The sequence below is a fragment of the Chaetodon trifascialis genome, chromosome 1, assembly GCF_039877785.1.
Source record: "Chaetodon trifascialis isolate fChaTrf1 chromosome 1, fChaTrf1.hap1, whole genome shotgun sequence".
Lineage (NCBI taxonomy): Eukaryota > Metazoa > Chordata > Actinopteri > Chaetodontiformes > Chaetodontidae > Chaetodon > Chaetodon trifascialis.
In genome coordinates this window covers 20,364,516-20,387,780 of record NC_092056.1, presented here as the reverse complement: position 1 = coordinate 20,387,780, position 23,265 = coordinate 20,364,516, and the positions used below count along the sequence as shown (strand labels likewise).

The following is a 23,265-nucleotide window of genomic DNA, read 5'->3' as shown; positions in this document are numbered from 1 at the left end:
CCACTAATGGAAAATTTACTAGCCTGCTGGGCTTTAGTCAGTATTTTAGTACATTCAATAACCACAGTATGAATAGGACCCCATAGCGTCATCCTGTAAAAACACAAAGTGGTCCCTAACTTCTTCCTGCAACACTCTGATGAGGCTGTTCTTCCTTTCTCTGCACTGTTTCTGTTCTCCTGTTGAAACATCTGTGTCCTAGACAGCATACAGCTCCCCAGCTGAATGCAGAAACAGCGAACAAAACCTGCTGCGTTTCATGCCGAGCTGGATCCCAGGGGATCCCAAACCTTCTCTTCGCTTTACTCTTCTAACCATATGTAAGAGCTATTATTACAAAAGGCTCTGACTCAACAAATGCATCTTCATCTCCCAGCGTGTGTGTGTCTATCTGCGTGGGGGAGAAAGTCTGGGGGAATGTGTGTGTTCTTTTAATGTGTGTAAATGGATGTGCATTTAGACACAAGATCTGATGACAGGTGCATGTTTGCTTTCCTCTACTTTGTAAAGCATCACAAAGGAAGGAAAGAGAAAGTGTCCAGACGGGGATAAGATGAGGGGGAGAAAAAGGACCGAGAGATATCCAGACCGCTCCGTCGGGACCTGAGCAGGAAAAATAGAGCAGCGTCTATTGAAGGAAGGGAGAAGAAAGAGGTGCAGAGGGAGAGCGAAAGAGGTCAGAGAAAGAGAGCGCAGGTGATGGTTTTAAGCTGCTGGTGTCACAGGCAGATATAGGCTCCTCTGCCGCCTGGCTGAGATCTGCATCGCACACAATATCCCCTTTATTCGCAATATCACCTCTCTCTATTTCGCTTCATCTGCCTCCCTGGTGTAGCGGCTCCCAGTGTGATGCACTTTTTCTCTCCCCATCACACAGCTGCCAGCGATACTGTGTATATCAGTGCCTCTCATTCTCGCTCTCACTTGCTGAAAAAACTATTTCTCACTTATACGTGCGTCTTTTTTTTCCTCTCACACACATACCCTCTCCTTACCTACTATATTCATCACCAACTCACACTGTTTTTATTTCTTCACACACTTTGTCTCTCTGTTTCATTGCACACTGTTCCTCATGGCTTTTACCTTAGGATCTTCTTATATAACAATACTCTGTATTATAAGCTCATATGCAACTTCCATCCCGTTGACTTTCTGTAATCTTTTGAATGCAATAAATCATCTTGATTTCATGGTCAGAAAATGTCAGTTACCATATAAGACCCGCTTTTAACCAAAATACCTCGCCTGTTCCAAAGCCCCCACACCACATAATCTTACCATTAAAATTCTTCTGAACCTGAACTCAGCCTACATGTCCCTGAACCTATGAGCAACTGCAAAATGCTCCCTCTCCAAAGCTAAAACAGACTAACTGTTCATTATTTGTAAGATTTTCACTCATCTTTTAATCCTTGAATGCAAAGGATAAAAGCAGGAGATGCACACTTCATGCTCACTTTCCTTTTCTGTCTCTCACAAACAGCCACACACCGACGTACACAAATAAAAACACACACACACATGCATGCAAACTGGACTCACTAAACCATGGAGAGATGGGGTTCGGTTGATTGCTCACTTTGGCTGGTTTGATCAATGGCAGTCTGCCTCCTGCAAATCCCTCCCACAAACAGAGCTGAATAAACAGACAGGGAGCGTTTACACAGACCCTGATAATCTGCTAATCCATATAACCTGCTTTCTAACCGACACACACACTCACACACACACTCACATGCACACAGGAGTGAATATGTACGCCGATACTGTGTACATACCCAGGCATGAAAGCAGGAAACACACACTTCTACACACAAACATTTGCATGTGTGCATACACACACGCGCACCGTATCAGGGAGTTTTGCCCATTATCCTCCCTGACCTCCTCAACAGGACATGGTTGATAGGCTCGTCGATGTTGATAACAGACAGAAGGGTTAATAGGGATTAATGGACCGTACACACACAGTTGCACACGCACATACACATGAGTGCGAGAAAAACATTTCAGTGTTGATGAGTTTACAGGCTTTCATGTATTTCTGAAGTGTGTGTGTGTGCGTATTTGTGCATTTGATTAGTGAAAGTATCATGTAGCTGTCAGCCATGCAGCATTCCCACAGCTTGATGGGGTAATTGAAGCGTGAAAAAGCCATACAGAGTTTGTCAAAACTCTTAGTGGTCTGAGTTTAGCATCATGGACCCCACGAGTACGCCACTTAGTGTCATTAACTTCCACTCTGTGGAGCAGACAGAGATTTTATCAGCAAGAAAAAAAGGCATAACTGCTTTTATGATTTTGACCAGTTATTCAGACAATTTAATGACCTGTGCAGTGAAATGAAGACTCTTCCAGTCTGCCTCACTGATGCACTCTCTCTTTATATTCTTTATCATTTAAGTTATATTCTGATACAATATGTCCATTAAGTGATACTAATTGACAGTTTTGCCTGAGACCCCACATTCTCACCGCATTTTCTCATTAATAACAAACTGGCATCAAAGGCTGTCTGGAGGCGTGCAAACCAACACATATCAAGGTCAGAGAAGTGGTGAAACTAACAAGTCATCTCACTGAAATGACAAAACCCTCATTTGTCATTTGCTTAAGGGAAAGATCGCAGTTTGGCTTACAATAACGAACTGATTAATGTTCAGGAAACATTGTGGTTTGGGTTACAATTGTCACTATGTTGTTTTTGTTCCATCACCAAAATGAGTGATGCTGTTGACAGTCGGGTTTAATCTCTCACCCTGCTGCAGTAAGGTAGAAGTGTACTCCTGGATGTGTCAGTACACTGTTACATCACTGCTGGATGTGGTTTCATTTGCAAAAGAGAAACTAACTTAAAACCTTCCACCAGAGTGGACAGTGAGCATGAAGATGTGTTTATGCATTTTTGCTTATCTTTGAAGTTCCTTTTTTTTTAAATCAAATGCTGCTGTCTTAACTTTTCTCTGTTACACTTTGACTGATTCCGTCCTTCAGTACACCTCGCTTTCACTGACAACATCTTTGTCAATTCAACGTTTTCTCCACTTTCCTGCTCTCTCCAGGTGCGGTGGACGAAGACGGCAGGCAGTGCATCAGACAAGTTCCAGGAAACATCCATCTACAACGAGACGCTGCGCATTGAGGGCATCCAGAGGGTGCAGGGGGGTCGCTACTACTGCAAGGCCGACAACGGGGTGGGGGTGGCTGCCATCAAGTCCATCCGCGTAGATGTGCAGTGTAAGTGGGCAGGGAGAAAGAGGTCCACTTCTAGACCACAGCTGACTATCACTGCAGCTATTCCCACTGTTAGAGAAGACCCAGATGAAGAGAGATGGAAAGATTGGAGGAGGAAAGATGAAAGACAGATTGGATGGATGATGAGATTTCAGGTGGGAATGGCTTCCAGGAGTATCTGATGACTTATGGTGGACAGGATGAAAAGTATGGTTGGAGGATTAGGGGAGAAGAGGATAGATCAAATAGAAGTGCAGTATTTGGAAATAGTGTGGATAAGAGTGCAATATATATAAACATCCCAATTTCAATGGTCTTTTACCTGTAGTGTACCACTGGTTTACTGTATGGCTAATGCAGGTGTCTGCACTCCACCATCAAGGGTGATTAGAAAAAAAAACTGTCTCGTCAGATACTCCTTGGAAAAAGTGAAGTCTGTGGGACATATTGAGAGTTTTATAACAGTTAGTCCAGGTGGTACGGGCTCCCTAACCCACTGTTTCTCAAGTAACATGCTGCTCTTGAAAATAAAAGGTGGAAAAACCAAACCACAAAGTCAGGTTTAGCCCTGTCACGTCCCCTTATTTGATGGTGGCCGCCACGATTAGTATGCAAATTACTAATCGACTGATAATTAAGAGATCTCCTCTCATTTCAGACCTTGTTACAGATCTTTTGAACTGTCTCTGTGGTCTGGGGCTCTATAAAGGGTCCTTTGTTATTGTTTGTAATACAGACAGACAATTGTGAGAAGCAGTGTTGCGTTGTAGGGGCCCCGTGCTGCTGCTTGTTTCACTGCCCCACTGTCCCTGTGAGTCAGGGGCCAGGTCATGGCGACAGGTTGATGCACATGCAACTAGGTATTTACCCAACACATCAATACTTTTATACAGTTTCGTTTTCATTCCCAGCACTAAAATCCTTGCCCTTCCTTTTACATCAGTTTATTGCATAGATAGTTCCTGCCTTCATTGATTCAATCATTTTAATGGTGGGTTTATAGACTAAAAGAAAAAGGCTGATTTTCCAAGGGCCCTATAACAGTAAACATCCATTACCTGCCGTTCATTTGCTGAATTCATCTCTTCTTCTGCTCTGCTTTGTGTGCAGTACAACACCATCGTCTGCCACCCCACCTTTAACATCAAATCTCCCACACCAAACAGTGCAGTGGCAAGCATACATACACACACATACACACAGACGCACACACACATCGCCCCATGCTTGTCCCTCGAGGATTTGTCACTTACACACCACCCTGACTCAGACTCTTAATGGGGCTCTCCCTCCCTCCTTCTTTCTTCTCCCTCTCTGCTGTTAGTGTTAGTTCTCCCCAGGCGCTAGCTTGGCCCCTGCTGGGGAGCTGGTAATTGCAGGGGGCCTGGGTAGTAAACAGGTTGTATTGTGTGTGTAGTTGTGACAGGTCTGTGAAGCTAACCAGCTCTGACGGTCAAAGCTTGTTCAATTCCCCATCCCCCATGCTGCCTTAGACCCAGCGGCGGTCAGCCACGCTTTCTACACAGGATGACTTTAGTGGCAGAACGATGTAACAATTAGCCCAGGCTACCGGGGAAAAAAGAGAGAAAGATGGAGAGAGGTAGATGGAAGTGGAGGGAAAGATGGATGGGAGAGGGAGGAAAGAGGCACTGTAAGCAGGGAGTTAGGTAAAGGGAGAAGCAGGGAGGAAACAAGCTGAAACCTCCATAGCTGAGTGTCCCTGAAGATGTAGTCTGAACAGCAGGAAAACAGGAAGTATTGTCAGAAAAAAAGTCAATGTTCTGTATTTATATTAATCAACAGATGAGTGACAAAAGACAAAATGACATGGAGTCTTTATAAGGTGTCGAGCCACCAGGACAGTTACTATGCTTGTCATGTAGATTCTACAAACCTCGTGCCAGAGCCAGACAGATTAATAAGTCTGTTCTAAGTCAGCAGATAACGGGCAGGCAGGCTGGATGGATATCGGCGTTGACAGTCTAGTATCAGTCAGGTTATGACTGATTGTTTTTTTAATTCAGATTTTCCTTTGATTTGTCACTCATCTGTTATACAGTTCAATAAAGTTAATTCTGTTCAAGGGACTGGGGCCATAATAGCTCACTTTACTTCGAACGTGCGTCTCGGTGGCAGTTCTGATGGCTTAAATGATTTGGACTTAGTACATAGTCATTGTGTTTGCTGCTGTTTTGACCAAAATCTGCTCTGCCCAGCCTCCACTGTGTTCCCAAAATTGTTCTTTTCTGGCTCTAAAGAGCTGACAAGTAGGTGGTAGTGGTAGCTAGTTGTAAACACAAACTCCAGGCTCCCAAAAAGCCCTGTCAGAAGCCAACGTGAGACGACATGATATATCCATTTCTTTCTAAAGAGATAGTACAAGAGAAACAGAGGGATATGTGTAGTTCAACCAGGAATGTGCAGGGGTATAAAAAAGGCAATGCCACTTTTCATCTTGTTTAATACAACCTAAATAGGACTTTATCTTTCCAGGAATACCTGAACAGCGACTAGAGGGAAAAGCTGAAATAGAAAGGAATGGCTGAACAGATTGTAGTGTTGATGCAGTTGTAATTTCCACTCAAAAAAGATGATGAGAAAAGAGAAGACCAAGACAGACGGAGGGAGAGACAAAAAGGGAGAATGAAGACAGAGTGAAGGAAGAGTGGAATTTAGGGAGAGAAGAGAGAAAGGGAGAGAGACGCACATAATACGGTTGATGCACTCATATGGTTTTCAATTTTAATGCTTCCAACAGACCAGTTATTGGACTAGAGGGCAGAACATGTTACTCACACAGGGCACAAACACGAGCTTCAGCTCTCTCTCTCATTCAATCACAAACTGTCTTTTCTCATGTCCCAGTATTTTTTAACTGCGATGACCAAATGCTGCACCTTCTATACACTCTTCGCTTCCCCCTTCTCCTTCCCTCACTCCTCTTTCATGTTGTCCTCTCATCCTCCATGTTTTCCTTCCTTCCTGCCCTCCTCTCTGAGCCGTACACACCAGTGCATGTGTGTGTGTGTTTATATGAAGTGAGTCAGCTGGGGTCTCTCACTCTCAGCTGTGAGACTCAACCAAGCCCAGCAGTGTCTGGCTTTCGGTCATCTGCCCTGCATGCAGCCTTAACTTAGCTTTCATACAGTCACATGGCTTCAAACAGGCATGCAAGAAAGCATGCACGCACACATACAAACATAAATACCTGCCCTTAACTCATTTATATGCAGCAAGCACATATCTTTTGCATTTACATACACACACATGCACACTGAGGCATAAAGTAATACGGAGAAACTTTTAAGTATACACATATACTCAAACATGTCCAAAAGCACACACACACACACACACACACACACACACACACACACACACACACACACACACACACACACACACACACACACACTAAACACTAAAGCGCTACACCCTACATATCCTGCCTTCCCTAACCCTTTTGTCTGTTTTGTGTTTTGCTCCATAGCTCACACAGAGGCACCTTTCCTCCCTCCTTTTCTCATTCTTTCCTATTTACAATTTATGTTTCTCAACCCTGAATCAAGTTAATAATTTAGCATGTATTATTTATTATAGGGATATTTGAATAAATCAGTTTGCACAGAATAATTTATGTCAGCCAGCTTGTTTTCCATATGAATTTAATTTCAGGCCCTTCAGTCGATGAGTTACAAAATCATTGTAGCTACTGAGCAAATACAAGTGAAGCTATTCTTTACTGCTGTCAATCTTTCTTTTTTCCAATTCCACAGAAAGCACATACAGAAACTTTCCCGTTTATCTTCCGACATTACGACTAGCTTAACTGATGCTTTCCATTCAGAAACACCTCACCCACCCACCACCTGGTTTTTCTCCCTGTTAGACCTCGATCACACAGAGGTCACCTGTATCAACCAGCTGACCAATGACCTGGCACTCTAACCGCTGAGGCAGTGGGACAGTGAGCAGGCGGGGTTTAACTTTGAGTAGCCTCTACTGATGGGATGGACTTGGTTCAGAAACCCAACCAATGGTACTTTAGTGTTGATCAGATACAGAAAAACCTCCAAAAAAACTGTATTCATGACAACAGTTGGTAGCTCAGCTTAGTTAAAATCAAGTCCTCTCTGTGGATTCATTCCTCTCCTCTGGACACAGCCAGGTAAGTGGAAATGTGGAATAGACAATGATGATGATGATGATGATGATGATGATGATCATCATCATATTGTAGCTGATGGCAATGTTGTGGCTGTGGGAGTGAAGATGATGATATTCATGATGCTGATGGTTTTGCAAGATTTTTTTTCTTTTTTAGTTGTTGTTTGTGTTGCTTCTGTGAAAAATTTTAACTCAAGACAGAAAAACCAGTTTATTACCTTACCCCCCATGACAAAGTGGAGACAGCTGCCATGTGTTCAGTGTGCTAGAAATGATGATCAAAAATGAACTTCCTGTTCTGCTGATTCTCCAGTCAGACGGACTCTTTCGAAGGAACTGGCTCTAACCTCTTGTGGCATTGTCAGTAATGACTGAAGAAGTCAATTGAGTTTAATGCCATGAATCTCCAAATGTAGACAAGCCCTTTCACAGCTCTGGCAGTTATCACCCTAACTGTCACTAACTGTGGGAGTCAATAGAAGAATTTGTAATCTTTAGAAAAAAAAAATCCCAGTGCAGAAATACAAGTGCTCTGGAATGGTTGTTTTTGACAGTGGAGAGCACACACACACACACACACACACACACACACACATACACACACACACACACACACACACACACACACACACACACACACACACACACACACACACACACACACACACACACAGCAGTCTAGGTGGAATTTTGTCTGTCCGTGTTGGCCAGAGTCTTCTGTCACAACACAGGCTCTGTGCTTCAGGGTGACACCAGTCCTGGCTGGAGCCGGGGGAATGAGCACCGCTGCTGCTGGCGCTCAGTGGAAACACAATGCGCACACACACACACACACACACACACACACACACACACACACATAAACACACATTCAGTACGAGCTGCACACAAACACACACTTTGACATAGAAAGCAAGTATCTGTGGTATAGACAGGGAGAGGTGTTAACAGGTAGTTTAAAAGAAGCTTTGACCTTTCAGTGGGATTGAGGCTGTAGCCAGTGGGTGAATCATTGGGCCACCACACGACTCTCTGAGTCACACAGTGTGGCAAAAACTCACCAAACTTTCTTCCCTTTGCTCATCACCTCATTCCATGTATTCCTCCCTCCCAAACTTTCTCTGTTTATCTTCCTCTCTGCGTGTTACTTGTTATTACTCTCTGCTGCTCTTTCAATATATATTTCTGTTTGTGCATGCTTCTTTGTGATTTCCTCGGTCTGGTTGTGTTTTCTTCGTCGCTCAGCCTCGTCTCTGTAGGCTTTTTTTCTCCTCTTGATTTTGTTAGTTTCATCCCCTGTCCAATTTTCTTATTCTGGCTGTGTCTATGAAGGGATGGTCATTATTCCCATGCTGGACTGTTGTTGAAAAGGTGTGTTCTGATGTATAGTTCATATGGTTGTTCATTTTTTATTCTTCACAGTTGACCTTCACACCATGATTTGATTTGGTCTGCAGCGCATAGTAAGAACAAGTACATTAGAAATATATCGGATGATGTCAAATTCATGGTAATCTGGAAACTCTGCGTGGCCTGGGGAAATCTAGTATATTCTGTTGATTTTCTCACACAGGCAAAAGTAATTTTTATGTAACTGTGGGCATTGTGCGTGTGTCAACCCAGTATCGTTCGTTCTACTTTCCTCTTTCTCAGCAGATCAAATAGTCTCTTTAAGTTAATGCTTTGAAAGAGCCCTTACGAGTTTGCGGAGGTAAACAGCATTTGTGTTGCTGAATTTACAAAAAATGAAAGAAGTCACTGAGGATGTGGTTTGTTAAAGCCCTGCTCTCTCACTGTCAACTTTGAGCTGTGTCATTACACCAAAAGCACAGCTGTAACTAATCACATTGTAGAAGGCTCTGTTCCATTTAGGTGCATCAGTGCACTTGTATGTGTAATACCAGGGTGCCGTCGCTGGAACAGCAACAACTAAATGCAGCCATTATTAGTTCCACGTATTTGAGAAATAAAAATATCTACCTTGAGAAAGGTTTACAAAGTCAAATTAGAAGGCAGGAGATTTATTGTGTAACATTCAAATGTTGGTGATATATATAAGAAATGTAGAGTACAGACATCGTATGTAGTCACAGTGAAATACAGTTCAAAAGAGAAAACTGTATCTATCCACATCTCCCCTTACGGTCCCTTTGTCGTTTATTTTAGTATGCAGTTGCTTGCTTGCCATAAGGGTCCTTGGATTTTTCCAACGCGTTCTCAATCCCAGATATGGACGCAGAAGGGTTTACAGTGGCATTAGATGAAAACCTGAGAATCTCTGTATGAAATGCTGAGAAAGCGTCCGTATATGACAGCGTGGCAATGTGACCAGACTGACATTTTTTTGTCTGTTATGTTGTAGTGGCCATCTTTAATACATACCATCCACTTTTTATGTTGTTTATTAGAAATATCAGAAAACTGCAATCTGTGCAGCAGATTTTAGAAAATATAGTAACCCCTCCTGAACTGGCATTAACTGAATCACTGTGATGTTAGTTGATAGACTAGTTAAACAGATCGATCTAACGTATTAAATGTGGTCTGGTGGATGGTTTTTAGACTCCACACCAAATCTGACTCGACATGCTTGTGTCTCAATATGTGTGTGTGTGTGTGTGTGTGTGTGTGCTTATGTGTGTATGTGCATGCACAGTATATATGGATACAATCTACAGTAAATGCAGTTGGTGGTCACAGGGATACACTCTGGTAATTATTATTAATAACATTTCTTTAGCAGCATAGATTTAGGAAGTGCAAAATGTCTATAGTTGTATTACTACATAATGTAGGGACAGAAAAATATGTATGTAAATTACTCTGATTTCAGGTCATAATACAATGGCAGCAATGATCTGATGTGTTGTCTACATCAGAGGCATACTGACTGAGGGGATTTGATGTCCAACATGGGGAAAATAACCCTTGTCTGCTAAACCACTGGCTTATGAAGCTTCAGACATTCAACTTCCCACTGTGAAAATAGAAAAACGCACTGCATTTGACAAGTGGGCTTGGAAGAGCACGATCATGTTTGCATTTCTGTCCAACATCCCATCAGCTCAAGCCTCCTTAACCTGGAAATGAAGTGCAGACACACAAGGAGTAGAAAGAACTGCTGGTTTTAAATTTAGTTTGCACACTGTTCTTTTTCCTTTTAATTGCTTCTTTTTAGAACTATTCTGATCTCACAGTCACATAAAATTACACTGTTATAAATACAATAAATTTCTGAAATCACCCAAGAAGCAATATCTTGCTCATCATGAAGGAGTGATTTGTCATCATATTAGATGTTCTGCATACAAAGGTGCTAGACTGAGAACATACCATATCTGCTGTTCCTCCCAACAGGGGTTGACATACAGTTGTATCTGTTGCATGCACACAGGAATACACACAGGAACATCAGGACTGAACATCCACACTGTTTCATCTTTCTTCTTGCAGTCTGATATTCTTGTTGGCTGTGACAGAAGGAGAGGCTTTAGTCAACCATACTAATTTCATGATGCTGTCGAACAAATAAAGATGGCACATTGGCTCAGTGGTTTGCATTGCCACCTCACAGCAAGAAGGAAGGATATTAACCCAGCTGGAGTTCTCATGTTTTTGCCACGGTTATGTGGATTTTCTCCCATTGACAGGTCACATACATGCAGGTCAGATTATTTGGACACTCTTGTCTGTGTGTTGGTTCAGCAGGATGTGTTTGAATTTTCTATACATAACCAAAGCAATTAAAGCAAATTGAAGGAGCTTTCCAAAAATGAAAAAGACATGAAAGAGAAAAGAGTAGAAGGGCACAGAAAATAAAAGAAAGTTAGAAAAAATGACTTCAGCATGGGGCGGCACGGTGGTGCAGCAGGTAGTGCGCATGGGTTCTCTCCGGGTACTCCGGCTTCCTCCCACAGACCAAAAACATGCTCATTAGCTTAATTGGTGACTCTAAGATTGCCCTTAGGTGTGAGTGTGAGTGTGAACGTTTGTCTGTCTCTATATGTTGCCCTGTGATCGGCTGGCGACCGGTCCAGGGTGTACCCCGCCTCTCGCCCGTTGACAGCTGGGATAGGCTCCAGCCCCCCCACAACCCTGAAAAGGGATAGTCGGGTATAGACAATGGATGGATGAATGGACCTCAGCATGAGAGGATACATTGTTGTGGGCATGGGGGAGTAATTATTTGTCCCTAAACTCAAGCTACAGAAGGCTATAAAAGAAAATAAATTCATCCTGTCCTTCTTTGAAGACACTTCAGAGCAGCCCATTCAGTCCTCTCACTGCATCCGTATGAAAAGTTTTTAAATTGGTGCATGAAGGTTGCTTTCAGATGTTATTTTAGCTTGGCAAGTGCTTTTATTTAATTCACAAAGATGACAAAGCTTAAAAACTGTTCCTTTTTGATAATAATACTACTAATAATAATACCTCAGATAAACAGAATAAAGTTACACTTTAGTGATCAATGTCAATGCTATCATTTAGTTAGAACACAAGGACATAAAATAGAAAAACACACACCCTTCACTGTAGCGTCTTGTTATTTCCCATTCTTTTATTGTAACTGTATAATACTACGGGCTATCTATGCTTGCCTACTTTTTTGTCCATGACCTATTCAGCTTACTGTGTCAAAGCTATTTACTCATACTGCACTGTTCTACTATATTGTATATATTAGTGACAGCAATTAGATATGATTGTAATAGAACAAAGAGATGACAATGGTTGGTAGTCCACTCTAAGCTAATCTTGGCTGATCTACATGACTGAACTATCATAACTAGAGGCTACGACAAGGCTTGTGAATTAGTAACGCAAAGTATTGCATGTTCATTTATAACCAGAAAGTTGGTGTACACAAAGCCAAAAATACGGCCATGAGATGTTACTCTAAGCACTGCAATATTTACAGAACAAACAGTCATCCTGTCATAATAATCATAATTGGTAACAGTTAGTTTTCATGCCTACTCTAGCCAGTCACTAATGAAAACAGACATGTAACATTTTGTACTCATCAAGTTACTGACACATCGAAGAGGAGAAAGGCCAGCTCCGAGTCAAGTTGGAGCCCCGTGGCGCTCTTGGAAAAACCAGACCAATGTCAATTCTGATCTTGTCTCTCTCTTTGTTGGAGGCCTTAGAGGAAGGGACAACAGTTTCAGACCAGAGAAGCTTGGATTACAGCACACACACGGGGAGTGTGTGTCTACGTTATCTGCTCAGGATGCAATTCCTTCACTATATCATGACATACTGTAGCAAATAGGTGTTGCTGGAATATTAATGTTCCATGTTTCGTACAAGAACACAAGAAAATTGTCAGAAGAAGAGAACAATGTAGGAGTTCCAAGCCCTTAAGGAGGCCTTTACAATGCAACAGATGTTGGTGGGAGTAGAAATTTGGTGGGAGTAGGGTGAGGTGAATTTGGTGGGTTTTGTTGCCTTGTTTTCCTTTCCTCTGGTCATAAGTCCAAGATGCATTATGGCCTGTAAATGTTAAATGAAACGTACGCCCATTGATCGGGCTTCAGTATTGAGAAGCTTCACACATGTCTCGACCTTGAACTTGTAAGATGCAGTTTTCTCTCACACACCTCTTACAGGTGTATATGCAACCTGAAGTGTTTTCTTGACAGTGCGTGCATAAACATGAGGTTGACGCTCAATAAAACGGCACTGAATAAATATATTTATCTATATTTTGCAATCTTGGCCGGTTTGTGATCCCACAGACTTTTCACTTTTGAAGTGGGAAGCAAAGCACAGGAGCTTCTTGGCTATTGAGGGACTGAAGTGTTTATTCAGGGGAAGCTGCAATCTAAACTGTACATTTACTGCCACAGGACAACTTCACTGCTTTCCCTCTGCTCCGATGGCCATCATCTGTCTGCTGAGCACAGCCACTGGGATGCTCTCTCTCTTGCTTAACCAATCATATGCATCAGTGTTGATGGAACGATAGATCAGACATTTCAATGGGAAACTGCATACTGCACAGAAACTTTGCTGGTTGATGCCACAAAGTGGAACCAGTATTGACAGTTGCTTGAGTGTCATGTGAAGGCTGTCTTCACACTGATGTGACATTTGCAGACAGACACAGGGTTAGAAAAACCATTAATAAGTGACTGAATAAATGAAGTGCGCTTGTGTATGAAAAATGAGAAACAAGCTGAAAGAATACCATGGACATGACCTTGCTGTCTTCTGTGGTAGGTATGGCTTTTGGAACTAAATGAGTCCTGCACATTTTGGTAAAACACAAATCCCAGCCTTAGACTTATATTTCTTTTCTTTACCATTCAGTAGCATGTATGAGAAATGCAAATGCAAATATGGCTGTAAAGAGCTGTAAAGTGAAGCTCAGTGAACTAATCCAATCTAAATCCAATTCACTCATGTTCAACTGGTGTCAAGAAATGCAACAATTATTTCATGAATGGTTAAAACTATAAACCAGCACAAACGAGACAAATACCAATGTAAACCATGATGTTCTGGACAGACACCTTACAAACACTAATGACATCTGCATTTTGGAGCATAAAACAGCAAACTTAACAAACTACTCAGCTCAGCACGAGGCATGTGTGATGGGAAATGTTTCATTTTTTGGACAATGCTTTGTGTTGTCAGCACAGGTGCAAGCAGGAAAGACACAATCATGCAGTGAATGTGACACAGAGTAGGGTAATCCCAAACAGGAGGAGGACTCCAACCAAGGCAAAACGAGGAGCTGGTGCCTAAAAGAGGGGTTATTTCTGTCACACTGGATGTGTTTGTCTATGAAATGTTTGCCAGGGACCAGAAAACCGTACATTGAAATCAAATTATCAAATTATGTCAAATTATCCAACAGAGCAACACCTACAACCAACCTATTCTCACAGGCAATTTCTCAAGTTACAGAAAATGTGCTATATTGTGATGTGCAGCCCATTGTTATCTGAATATGAAATGACCTGCATTGAGAGGTTGGTCATATCGCACAGCCCTATTACCAATGTCAGCATTTCAAAATAGACATTTAAAAAGAAAGTAAAGAAAAGAAAAAGAAATTAACTGCAATACAGTACTTTTTGGTGGGAGTAATCAGTATTTTAGTTACTTTTTAAATAAGGTAACTTGTAAATGTAACTCATTCCTACTTTTCAGTAACTACTTTCTCCACTGCTCATGTCTCCTTTGTCATGACATCTAGAAAGAAACTCATGTAATGGTTGTACATGACCTTGATATGACCCTAGATAGCAACTGATTAAGAAAAGTTGAACGTAGCAACATCCAAGGCAGAGCTCTGCTGCTTATATTCAGTATTACCTGGCAGAATATGCACACTAATAGACAGGCGTATTGGTCATGTTCCTTGCTCTCTCTGTGAATTTTAAAGATTCTCATTACCACTATCACACCCCCAGTCAAAGATGTAAATGAAGTAATTTGACTCACAATATAAAGTATAAATACACCTGCACCATAAGCTGCCAGCCAAGCCACTCTGAGGTCTCATTTGATCTTTGTAAGAAGGAGAATATAATTATTATCACCTGCACTGCTATCAGATTATCATCATATCATTGTCAGATCCACTTCAGAACTAATATGATGTAACTCTAAGGTGGGTTTCATTACCGGTCACATAATATTCACACAGTCACCTTCAGATGAACGGCTTTGACTTAATAAGACACTGAATGTGTGTACGATTGTGTGTGTTTGTTTTGTTTGTAGGTCTGTGTTTCTGAGCAAGACGTCAGTGTGTCCATCTATATTTCGGAGGAAAATTAATTTGTGCAATCTGTACGTACAAATAAGGGAGTGTGTTTAAGTGTATGTGCTTGACAGTGTGCACACTAAGCAGCAACAGGAGGACTATTGTCACTGCAAAATAATACATCTCTCTTTGTATGAAATCTAATTTTGTGCCATGGTGCATCCTATTTTTAAGACTGAAGATGCTCCACAGATAAGGGACAGTAAAGAGGGATGAAAGGGGTGAGGGAGCTATTGTCCTGTTCCTCATGAATACATATTTTTGATTAAGTAACTCTTTCTAATATTTAAAGTTCTGTGGGTGAGAGCAAAGGAGAGAGGTTTTGTTCCCCTACAACATCCAGCTTCATGGGCTGCTTCATGAGAAAGCAAATTATTTAGCTCACTATTTGTGCCGTGTTCTGGTGTCAGTGTGGTCCTGCATGCCATATGCCAGAGAACAAATTATAAATAATGTACTATATACAAAAAAAACTATATTAAGGCTGTTTCGGTTTATTGTTTTCTGTGCTAGTTTTAAAGGTGAATTAGACTTGAAAGAAAAGGGAAAACATACCACCTGTATTAGCCTCTTATTGCCTGTACTGTATGGGGTTATTTTATCTGAATATTGTGTATTATTCTATACATTTGAACAGTATCAGCCTTCTCTCCAAGAAATTATATTATGTGCTACTAAAATGTTTTCTCCATTATTTTTGACCATAAATCACTCCCTGGATTATGTTCACTAGCATCATTTTAGTCTTTTTTTTAAATCAAAGCGCAGGATCCTGAGATCTGCCTGTGATTGGGTTTAGACAAAAGAAGCACTTTGGTTATTATTAATCCAAGATTGTGGTTTCATCTAAATGTTAATAGAGTGAACATTTTTGTGTCTCTCGCCTCAAGTCACTGCAGACTTCTACCAAGTGCTACCAGTCCAAAAAAATAACTATAAACAAGTTTGATAATGCTCTAGATGCTACCAGTGGATATAACGTTGCAGGTTTTGTGCAGAAAACAAATGAAAAACATCACCACGTGACATATTGTCGATTTGCTCAGTATCAACATATAGTTGATATTTTCGTTATTTATGTGACAACTTTTCCTCATTATGTTCAGAGAATGTGTACGCATGCATGCAAACAAGCCTGTTTATGTCTGTGTATCATGCGTATGCTTGTTGTGCATTATTGTGCTCTGGTCCTGTCTGTCTGTATCATTGCTCCTGGACAGACAGTTTCAGTGGAGCAGCTATACCCCAAACCCTGTCTGATATTCATTTTGTTTCAGTATCCTGAAATAAAACGCAGTCTGTACTTGTCTTCTCATGCAGCCGCCCATTTTCCAAAGCAAAACACAGTGGTTTAATGTTTAGAATGTGGCAGCCTGTTTTAATTTATTCCCATTTCAGACAGGAGAGACATTGTAAGTTTAAAAAGTAATTTAAGCTGGACTTCTGACGAGCGCAGTGGAAAGACCTCATGGATGCTGGCTGTGATGACAACTGACGGTGAATGGGGTGGAGGAGGGTTGCATCAATCTGGCAGCTGAGAGCAGGAGAGGTGTTTGACAGCAATAAGATGGCTGGCTTACAGGGGTTGGAACAAAATCTGATTGGTTTAACTGAAAGATTTAATGCCCTCAGTCAGCTGATTGAGTTGGAAACTGAAAAAGGAAACGAGAGAAAGAATATTATATTGAACTGACTGAACTTTTACTGAACTTCATTTCTTTCACTACAGCGTGAAGATCAACCTGCAAGGAGTTGACACTTCAGTTAGTTAATCCATCACATTGAACATCTTTTCTGCTTATATTTTAGTCAGAGTTATGTAATTGTTATTTGGCAGTGCATTAGTAGTGTCGGTGAGAAACAGTGCAGCGATGTGATACAAAATGTTCTTCAATGAGACGTCTGTGCAGTTAGGCTATATACTGAATGGAAAGTGGTGGAAGGCAGATAAAACACATTCAAAAATGTTAAACATTGTAACATGATTTGAAAATATTTGGCAGTTATATAAAGCACTTATGATTTATATAAAATAACAAAAGCGTTGCTGTGGTCTTTTAATGGCCCAGCTGTCAAACAGCATCTGTCTAATGAGCATGCACACTTCTCTTCACCCACTGTACTACATTCTTCTCTTTGCTCTGTTTGCATACAAGACATTTTATTTTGTCTGCTTAAGAAACGTGTCGTTAATAAGGGGATTCCATAAATGTCGCGAAACAGAGGGATTCCATTCTTCACTTGAGAATATGACAGTACTAAATGCTCAGACGGTATGCTCAGTGGTCGAAAGCATGCACAGTCAGCACAGCTTGCCTGCTAAATTAAGGTAAAAAAAACAGGCTTTCGTTTGACCTGAAATAGCCTCCAGATGTCCAGCGGTGCATTGCATGGTATCTCCTACAGGGGAATGGGCCGGCAATCCGACCATTGTCTCACATTAGGCCTAATTAATTAGCACTTTGCTATGGTATAAATCCCTAATGGAAGCTCACTGACCTTGGAGTTATTTTCAGTGCTCAGAAGGCAGGAGCAGCCCTCTCCTGGGTGTGTTTATATTAAAAATATCTTTTCCATTTTGTTTTGCACTGTTCTCTCTCTCTCTCTCTCTCTCTCTCTCTCTCTCTCTCTCTCTCTCTCTGTGTGCATGGTGTCATGCATTTGCATTGTGTGGGTAGGTTGATTGTGCAAGGTATTGGGTTAAATGATGAGTGGAGACTAACAGAAAAGCTTGATTATGCATACTCGCACTACTGCTGTTAGAAGTGTGCATTTAAATAATGTGGCAGAGTTGGATGTCTAACATGAATCACATTGTTTACATTTCACATTGTGACAGGATGTCATGTGTAATGTGTCACTATATGAAATCACCGGCGCACCGCTGCAATTCACGTGACCATACTGCAAATCTGTATTGTGGCCTTATGTTTGTTTTAATTAGTGCTCATCTGTCACATGTGAGCAGAGTGTTTTAATTAATTTGATGTTGTGACACAGAATTTTTATTTTCTTTAGAAAATAAGTTATTCTGTTTTCTCGTTTCAGTAGCCAAAATACAAATAAGTGCAAAATAAGAAAACATCATTTTTAACATCAATTTGCAATATTGCTTTTATGCACTTAATTTTCAGTATACCGTGTTGAAATCACCAGTGTAACTATGTAGTTAATACATTGTTAATGAACAGAATGCCAGCATAGCACCCTCACAAATGCACCCTGATTCAGTCTTTCCTGGTAATAGTTTGCAGGTGTGCAGGTTCCCAAAGTAGAAACCGTCAGTCCTGAAAAAAAAAAAAAAGCCATCCTTTTCTAAAAAATTACCTGTACACTTCCATTTGTTGAATGCACACAGCCAATAATGCATTTGGCCATTGTGTGTATTTCAGGTATTTGCCGCACTTTTGTTTTTTGATAAAAGAGAAACTATTAGGTACATGCTAACCTGTATATACACTGCTGTGTTAGTACTATAAATACAGCAGGTGAAAGAGGGGTGCGTTCCTTTTGAGAGCTACAGTTTTTCTTTGCCCTACTCATCAGTTCCCAGCTACATTTGCAAAGATAGCCTCTCCTGTATAAGATCTGTTACTAATGGATCTTTATGCTTCAGACAGCCACACTGGCCTAATTATTTTCTCTCGCTGAGAGACACTGTGTGCGAGCGTATGAAGGAGTGAGTTCGAGGGATTGATTGAGTCTTTAGGAGAACCTTTGCCTTCAAGCAAAAAGCATCTTTTACAATCTGACGTGTGCATTCCCTGACAAGTCAGCTGGTGTCACCTTGACGGAAGAACATACAGAGACATCAAAGAAAGAAACACAACTGCAGATAATGGCTTCTCTCTGTCCAAGAGAATACGGATCAAACCAAACAGGGAAAAGCACTTAAATGTATCCCACAAATCTTTTGATCAGCAAAGAGAACAAAATATATTTAAAAAAATACTCTCCGCTTTTAAAGTCTCTGAAGGTTGATCTCTTGTGAGAAATTCCTTGTATCACATTAGCACTGGGATTTTTGTGTCATGTCACACACAGCTCTATTCACAGAAAGGAGTGAAGTTATTGTGCTGCAAGGTCCACTAGAGAGCAACGTTTAGTGAAATGCTTATGATGTAAAATAATGACTATAATGAAGACGTCTGTGAGAGAGGAAGCTTTCACTCAGACAATACCACCCTCAGCCTGCGGAAACATTTCTACACAGGTAGCTGGTGTGAGACTTCCTCAGCCGTCATCCTGCACAGTGTACCTTCTATTAGTAATGCATTTATGTGCTCTTTCACAGATGTCAATTCATAGATGAATTATTCACCAATAATATTCCCACATCAAGGGTAGCAGGTTTTACTGTGTGTCAAGTGTAATGGCTCAGATGATATCCCAGACAATTTTTAATGCAAATATGCATTTTTATTTCATGTTCTGGTAAAACAAACAACACTAATTTGTTTGATAGGTGTGACATAATTACAGGTCAGAATTTTAATCTTTTAAAGGCACCAATTCTTGCAGCGTAAATGTGGTCAACATAAAACCTGCTACCCACATAAAGCTAAGCTTACGAATGAGTCTGATTTGCATAACGGCTGCTACGGGTCAGATCCTTAAAGGTACGCTGTCAATTTTCAACCTCATTTCCATGGAGGCTATGCTAATCTCTGGAAATGGGCTTGATTCACAACTTTCTTTTTTGTTAATTTTTTTGCCACCTTTGCAGTGTATATGGTACATCAGTTCATAGCCTGAAGTAAAGTGCTGTTGGCTACATATATTAACTGAGGTGCCTAAAAGAATTGGTCCTGCAGGTGGAACACTTCACATCAAGACGCCTACAGAAAAATGTCCTTTGTCTTGAGCATCTTATCGTATCAGTGGCTCCCTTCCTTAAACGTCAGGCTGTCACAGTGCTGTTGCTTTGGATCCATTACATAGTTCATTATGCAAGAATTATGCCCTCTCTCCTGGTCGAGCCCTAGCCTCTCCATTGTGAGAGGTCATTTGGTTTCCCTGGAGGGCCATTCATCTGGGACAATTATATGGCAGTAAGTCACACACATCTTAAGAGAGGGACAGAAAGGATGGGAACTACCAGGGCTGTGGTTGCCACCACATGTGGCAAGAGACTATCACAGATGACATAGAGTAGTAAATACAGTTCATATTTTCAGAGATTATATCGACAGGCCTTCCTGTAAGATACCCTTTATTGTAACTACAGGCGAGGTTATGTCACTGTGTATTGAACTGCATTGATTCACCTCTGACAGGATGGGTGTGAGCTGCTTTAAAAACAGCCTGTGACGGTGGTGCAGACACTGTTATAATTAGCCTGGTGCCACTTCCTCAATAAACTGAGTGACATAAAGTGTTAACAGTAACACTCAGGCCTATTAAGAATGTTAAGGTGAACAGTTTGTGTCAACCTCTGGGTGAGAGTGTCATGTGAGATAGCAGTGTTTTGACTGGTCATTGTACAGCATGCAAAAAAACATTTTGCTATTTTGTGTCATGCAAATTGAGGCACTGCTGCTCTAAAAAAAGGGAAGAAAAAAACGTTCAAATTGCTGTTTAAAATGGTTCTGTTATTCTTAGAGCAGCGATTGTTTAATTTTTTCCCCTCATTAAAATCAATCCAGTGGTTTGTTGCTGGGGTTCAGATCTCTTACCAAAATCTGGTCTGCAAGCAGTTTTAAGCACGTGTGCTTGACTGTGCAGATGTAATTATGCTGCTGTCCGTACCCTCAAGCCCAATTGATGCTGCGTGTTACAGTTCTCTTAGATTTATTACAGGTGACAGCTTTAGAGCCCATCATTGCATCCTCAAGAGAGTAAGATGGTCATCACTTACCATTCAAAGGGAACCACACTTCTATATTTTACAAAGCCATCCTTAATGAGCTACCGTGTTATTTATCATTAGTGTTAAAATTCAGAGATATGGGTGACCATACAGGTTCACTGGGATATCCCATTTAAGATTATGGAATTGGCAAAAATTGCCCACCCATCATACTCCTTATAGGTGAAATAAGTGTCCAGACTCCTGTAAGACAAATGTTTTACCTCAGAGAAGTTCTGTTGAACGATGTGTCTATTATGTTTTTTTATTTTTTTTGTTTTGTTTTTTGCTGTTCTATACTTTTTAGACTTGTTGTTGTAGAACTTATTTTGATGATGTATTGGCAGGAAACCACTGTGAATGATGGCTTTTCTCTCAATTGGCTTTCGCCCCATTATAAAAAGGTGTCAAACAAAAATACAAAAATTAGGCAAAATGATCTTAAATCAGTGACAAATGTCTGATTCTCAGAGGTAAAATGCCAGGTATGTCAAACAAAATAAAGAGCAATATTCAGGACAGCATTCAGAAAGAGTTACTGCTACAGTGACTAAGGTACATATGCATTAGCCTATAGCAGGTAGAGAATTGTGAATACAGCATTATATAGCAGTATTAATTAGGTCATTTTAACACAGCCTTATCAAAGGTTCCCAATTAGTGCGACTTGAGAAGTTTCAGAGTCTGCTTGCAAATCAGCTGTATTTGTCAAGACAGATGGATGAGCAGATGGAGGTGATGAGCACAGACCACAATCAGCCTGCCACTACTTCCCAGACATATGCTTAATATGACATGTTAAAATTACACTGTCACAATAGAGCCTCATTTATCCACATTTCAGGCACCATCTAGTTGTGTCAGATTGCTTCGACACAGCAGAATCCGACTGATCCAAGATCTAGATATCGGCTATTTTGCTCTAACAGCCTCTCTTAATAGAACTTAGGAAACTGTAATCACAGCCAGCGAAATCTCTGAAGGATTTTCTTACTTTACACTTCAGCAAACACTGCAATATGTGCCTAAATGATCTACAATCATAGAAGCATATCACAGTTTCCACGATTGCAGAAGCCAGAGACACATAGTGGAGACAGTATTTGAAATGCATTACGTTCTTTCTTGTTAAACAAAGGACAGTTAGTGTATGTGATGACCTCAACACACACACAAAGCTATATTTCATATTCTGAAATAGTCCAAGTACTGCCGTGTGGTGGCTGCATTTCTCCACTATCTTGGTGCCTCTTTTTTTTCTGAAACACCTTTGAGATTCATGTCAAAATGTTCTTGTCCATATCATAAATGCAACTGCATGGGTCTGCACCCCTTACAACAGAGTTAACATGGTTGATTGGTGAATACACTATATGGGTGACCTACAATAGGGTCTCTGTGTATGATGTGTGTGCATGTATATGTGTGTGTGTGTGTTTGCTTCCCGACATGAATATGGAAAATTATGAGGTTTTGATAGAATGGGTTTAAGTGACTGTATGTATGCATGCATGCACAGGCAGCACTCTGCCAACACTTTCCTTCACCCATGTTCCTGGTGGTTGAGTGTGGTGAGTCACTGATAACATGCAATATGGGTTTTCATGACAGTTTGGGGTCATCCAGTATGTCCCCACCCCTGCACGCTAAGGTACTACATCATGATTAACTCCTTTAAAAGCTGAGCTGCATGAAGGCTTTGTTAAACATAAAGTATGGTTGACGTAGACAAAGGTGCTGTGTGGAAAATGAGAGTGAAGGAGGAAAGTGGGAAGAAGAGAGGGGAAGGCATGTGTGGAAGGAGTGAAGAGAAGGAAGGAAGGAAGGAAGAGGAAAGGAGAAAGGGAAGGAAGTCCAGCAACACAGTGGAAATGTAGGGCACAGCAGCAGATAGGGAAAACTAACATAAAAGAAAAACAGCAAAAAAAGTAAAGACAATGCTGGAAAAATTGTGCAAGCCCTTGGGATGTTGTAACCATCACATCATAGCTTTAGACATTAAAAATGGCCAGGAGGAGTGCGGATTCTTTGTGGCATTTTGCCTAAGTCTCATACGTAGTCAGGTTAGGTGAGGCTTTTACATCATTTCCTGGGTGGAGACAAGATAAGAAAACTGTTCTACCAATGAAAATGCTGACTGTCAGACATTGACAGGTAGACAGTGAGATATAAAAGAATAGATGAAGGGGAGATATGTAGACAGACAGAGATAGTCATGTGTTAAATCTGT

At 41.0% G+C, this 23,265-nt stretch overlaps 1 protein-coding gene across 1 annotated transcript in view; it reads left to right on the top strand.

Annotated features, from left to right (window-relative positions):
- LOC139335431 (MAM domain-containing glycosylphosphatidylinositol anchor protein 1) overlaps positions 1-23,265 on the top strand; it is a 168,831-nt gene that overhangs the window by 66,844 nt on the left and 78,722 nt on the right. The window contains exon 4 of the mRNA XM_070969035.1: positions 3,066-3,240. Within this exon, the coding sequence (XP_070825136.1) occupies positions 3,066-3,240 (175 nt within the window). The remainder of the gene's footprint in view (positions 1-3,065; positions 3,241-23,265) is intronic.